The sequence below is a fragment of the Echinops telfairi genome, unplaced genomic scaffold (assembly GCF_000313985.2).
Source record: "Echinops telfairi isolate 266 unplaced genomic scaffold, ASM31398v2 ScPeMD7_9;HRSCAF=40, whole genome shotgun sequence".
Classification (NCBI taxonomy): domain Eukaryota; kingdom Metazoa; phylum Chordata; class Mammalia; order Afrosoricida; family Tenrecidae; genus Echinops; species Echinops telfairi.
In genome coordinates this window covers 56,427,329-56,432,547 of record NW_022103906.1, presented here as the reverse complement: position 1 = coordinate 56,432,547, position 5,219 = coordinate 56,427,329, and the positions used below count along the sequence as shown (strand labels likewise).

The window sequence follows — 5,219 nt, the reverse complement described above, 5'->3', positions numbered from 1 at the left end:
CGTCATCTGCTCCTGTGTGCTCTGGTCAGATACATCCTTCTCCCGAAGCTGCAGATGCAGTGCCATCCTTTGAGATAAATTCTTCTTGGGGGAGGGGCAGGCTAGAATCAGCTCCCTGGGGTTTTCAATGGCTGGTTTTCCTGAAGTCCGTTTCCAGGTCACTCTTCCAAGGTGGCTCTGGGTGACCTGATCCTCCAGCCTCCCGTTTCGCAGCGAAGTAAGTTCACCATTTGTACTACCTAGGTATCCACCACGTTTTAAAAGGCTGGTCATCTTAATTCCACAACCTGTCAGGCACATCCCCCCAAGCAAATAAGCAAACAAACAAGACAAACAGACAAAACCCAATAAAATAGCAAAGCCTTAGGTGGGGAGGGGGAACATCTGGCCCGCAGGCCACAGGTTGTTGTGAGGAGCTGTGAGTCCGTAGTTTGAACCCACAACGACTCTATGCACGACCACACTAAACGCTGCCCCATCTGTGCCAGGGGGACCATTGTCCCATGCTTCAGCCCATTGCGGTAGCCCCTGGGTCAGTCCGTTTCATTGGGGGCCTTCCTCTTCTTCGTTGCCCTCTGCTTGCTTGAGAATGATGTCTTCTCCAGGGGATGGTGCCTCGTGACCACATGTCCCAAGTACACAGGACAAAGGCTCGACATCTTTTCCTCTAAGGAGCACTCTGGCTGTACTGCTTCCGAGACAGAGTTGTCTGTCCTAGTAGGAGTCCATGATTTTTCAATAGGCTTCTCCAGCACCACAATTCAAATGCATCGATTCTTCTTTATCTTCTTTATTCAATGTCCAACTTTCACGTGCCTTTGAGGCCACTTAAAATACCATGGCTTGGGTCAGGCACCAGTAGAACAGTGGCTACACATCGGACGGTAGTTCAAATCTACCATTTGTTCCTTAGAAGAAAGATGAGGCTTTTTATTCCTGTGAAGGGTGGCAGTCTGGGTCGCCCACTGGGCAGCGCTACCCTGTCTGACAGGGTTCCTATGAGTCAGAAATGGCTTAATAGCAATGATCAGAGGTAGGGTCAGACTCAGCTTAGTTCCCAAAGTAATGTCCTTGCTCTTCAATGCTCGAAAGAAGTCTTGTGCAGCAGTTTTACGCAAGGCAATTCATCCTTTGTTCTCTTGGTTGCTGCTTCCATGAGCATTGACTGTGGATCCAAGCAAGATAAAATCCTGGACAATTTTAATCCTTTTTTCCTGTATTTTTTAGAAATCATTTTATTAGGGGCTCATACAACTCTTATCACAATCCAAACATACATCAATTGTGTCAAGCATATTTGTACATTCGTTGCCTTCATCATTCTCAAAACATTTGCTCTCCACTTAAGCCCTTGGTATCAGCTCTTCATTTTTCCCCCTCCCACCCCACTCCCCCCTCACGAACCCTTGATAATTTATAAATTATTATTATTATTTTGTTTTTTCCTGTATTTTTAATGACCTTTTACTTTCTTCATGAATGATGTTCTTGAAGTCCTCTCCTACATCACCAGGTCTCCTGTCCTGAGTGTTCAGTACATCAAATCTGTTCTTGAAATGTTTTTGAAATTCAGGTGGGAAAGACTCAGAGTTGTATGTTGACTCTCTTGGAATTACTTTAATTTTCCTCAGCTTCACCTTGAACTTTCAGATGAGCACCTGATGGTCTATTCCACAGTCAAGCCCTGGTTTGAGCTGCTGACATTGGGCTTCTCCATCTGCTTCCCACAGATAAAGTCAATTTGATTTCTGTATAGTGCATGTGTAGAACTCCATGTACATAGTCACCTTTTCTATTGTAGAGAAAGGGTATTTGCCATGAAGAAGTCATTGATCTTGCAAAATTCTACCAAGCGATCTCCAGCTTCATTTTTATCAACAAAGTAATTGATAAAAATAGTAGTTTTCCAACTACTATTCCTACATCTTTGTTTCCAGCTTTTGAATTCCAATCACAACTAATTATTGATGCATCTTGATAGCATGTTTGATCAACTTGAGACTGAAAGAATTGGTAAATTCTTCAATTTCTTCATTAGCAGCTTGAGTGGTTAGTGCATAAATTATAATAATAATTGCGTTGACTGGATTTCTTTGAGTGTGGATACATCTTATCCTATTACAGACAGTACTGCACTTCAAGATAGATCCTAAAATACCCATTTTGAGACAAATGCAGTACCATTCCTCTTGAATTTGTCATTCCCCACACAGTAAACAATGTGGCTGTCTGGTTCAGAATTGGCAATACCAGTCCATTTCAGCTCGCTAATGCTCAGGATATTGATCTTCAAGTGCTCCATTTCACTATTAACAACATCCAGTATTCTTAGATTCATAGTTTGCGTGTTCAGAGTCCCAATACTAATGCATGTTTGCAGCCATTTCCTTTCTTTTGAGTCATGTCCCCTCATCAAATGGAGGTTCAGAAGGTTTGCTCCATACATGTCATTACGGTTGACTATACTTTGAGAATACCCCATCTTAGAAAATTAGCTATCTCTTTCTGGGGAAAAAAATTAACCTTTATACCTCCTAAATGTAATTTTAACTTTTCTATGACTTCAGAAAATATTTACTAATTTTCTAAGAATCTAAAGTTTCTATCAATAAATTGATCATTTAAAAATAGTGAAGTAATACAGTGTTACCAATTATCATACCTATGGCCATTAAATAGTACCAGAAAATTATTTCTAGATCCTTTAGTTCAGATAAACACAGAGCTCAGACAAAGAAGAACTGACGAGGCCAGGGAGATCAACTTCTGACCTGGAGGTAATCCAAAAGAATATCGACGGCTAGTAAAGATCAGAGAAACAGTTCAATTAAATGCAAAGCACTTCATATTCCAAGACATTCGTTTATAACAATAATTCTACTGAGGAAAATGGTAACAACTTATGTTTTCTTCCATATCTGAACACTGCTTCTTCTATATGTCCCATGAGGTAGTTCGACTTGCTCTCTCTTTGTAAGATTAGTATCTCGCTAGATATGTGGCCTATGCGTCAGCACCGACTGCATGGCAATGAGTTTGGTTTGGTTTGGTTTAGATATGTGTCCACTGAAATCTAAAATGACATGTGCCGTACGTTACATCACAGAATGTGTGACTCAACTGTTCAAAGACACCGGCTTTCAAGGCGGGGACATCACTACTGTCTTTGCACCAAGCACCAAGCACTGCCAGCTACTCTGCACCCAGCACCCGCGGTGTTTGCTCTTCACTTTCATGGCTGAGTCATCATCTGCAGACTCTACAAAATGGTCAGTGTTCACATTTCTAGTAGAGGAAATCAATGTTACGTGACAGTTGCCAGTTGTCACATGTCCACCTAGCAATTTATAAAGTTTCATGTTAGAAAGTAAAAAGCAATTTGCCCTCCAGTTCAATTGAAAGCCTGATTGAATCTTATCAAAAGAAGAGAAAAATGATGGTGCTTAGGCGGATTAGGGAAGAACGGATCTCCTCTCAGTTTGGATCAACTAACCTCTCTTTTGGTCTCAATCTTAATGGCAACTTGCTCATGGGGCTCTCACGGCTGTGGCCTTACACAAGCAGATCATCCGGCCTTCACTTCCACATAGCCTTTAGGTGGGTTTGAACTGACAACCTTCCGAGTAGTTCAGAACTTTACCATGTATGCCACCCAGAAACACTGCAACATTTGGTTTACCTATTTACACACACACACACACACACACACACACACACACACACACACTTAACCCTTTGAAATGACCTGAAAACACCATGGTCCTTTACTCAAATTGTTCCCCATGGATCATTTTCAATAAGAATCATATCAAGTTTGGCCGGAATTCCTCACCTGATCTCAATTACATCAAAATGTAGTCGTATAACTAAATATCCAAAGTCATGATTCATGCCGTGCATTTGATTTCTTTATAGCTACAGTCACATCTTCAAATTTTTAGAATACTTCACCCACCACTTTAGTTTCCATGTCATCGCCTTTGGAAGGTGCCAGATCAATTGCCTTGTGGAATTTCTCACATTTTTAAGCTGAGTGGTTATTTTTCCTCAGCGACTGCATTTCCTGTAAACTGGAATTCAACTGTAACGTTTGGAGTAAAACTTTCACAGGCGAGACCTTTCAGACCAAATACTCCTGTGTCGCGAGGCACACGTGGCAGGGTCTCGGTTTGCACAGTGGTGCGCAGTCCTGCCAGTCAAGCTGCCCGCAGCAATGCAGGCTCGCCCATTCTGTTAGACTGTGATGCATCAGGTGGTCTTTGACATTGTTTGAGTGCCCTGTGGTCTGGACAACTTTTGAGAGATGCACTTTTGAACCATAAAGCTCAAAAAAAGCCTTTTGGAGAAATAAGTTGTCAGCATATGTGTGTATTATTATTGCAGTCACAGACATTTACTGAGAACCCAAAACAACAAAATTCCAGAATCTAGGTCAAGAGTGCCCTGAGACAGAGAGAAAGCAGATACACAGGCAAAATGGAGTATTATATAAGTAGTTACATAACCATTTAATTTTGGTATGGATTTACCAGTCTCTGTTTTTCTTTCATCAGCCAAAGAACCAGTTTTTTAAACTCTTCTTTATGTAATAATCCACCTTCAGTTTTCAGTACAACATAGGAAGTGGTTTACAGTTGGGCCCATAGGCAATAGCTGACCAACCATTGATCTAGAAATTTGTTCCTTTTCTTTCTTTTAGTTTTACATAAGCATTTATTGGTTATGAGATTGGAAAATTATTTAATTACTACTATCTATCTTGATGTTTTAAGAAACAAGTAAAAATTCATATTGCACTCATAAAGAATACATTTCATTCCTTTTTTGCCCTTATACTTTACACATAATTTATCCTAGAACAAGTGTAACATTTTGAATCCTTTTGTTTCTTTTGTTTAATTAAAGGATCATTTTATTGGGGGCTCTTACAACTCTTATTACAGTCCATCCATCCATCACATCAGGCACATTTGTACATAAGTTGCACTCATTCTTTTCCAGGCATTTACTTCCCATTGAGCCCTTGGGATCAGCGCCTCTTTCTTCCCTCCTTCCCTCCACCACCCTCATGGAAATCTGTTCCTTTGTTTTTAAAGCATAAAGCAATGGAATAGAAACAAACTCACAATTTTGAAAAAGCATATTTGTGTTGGCAAGAGACGCAGAGATTTCTTTCCTTCTTTTTGACTTTCTGTGTGCTGACTTTTTGGTAGCATTTT

General features: G+C 40.6%; 1 protein-coding gene across 1 annotated transcript in view; it reads left to right on the top strand.

The window, feature by feature from the left end:
• F11 (coagulation factor XI) overlaps positions 1–5,219 on the top strand; it is a 29,814-nt gene that overhangs the window by 3,399 nt on the left and 21,196 nt on the right. Inside the window, 1 exon segment of the mRNA XM_004696158.3 lies at positions 3,107–3,269. Within this exon segment, the coding sequence (XP_004696215.3) occupies positions 3,107–3,269 (163 nt within the window).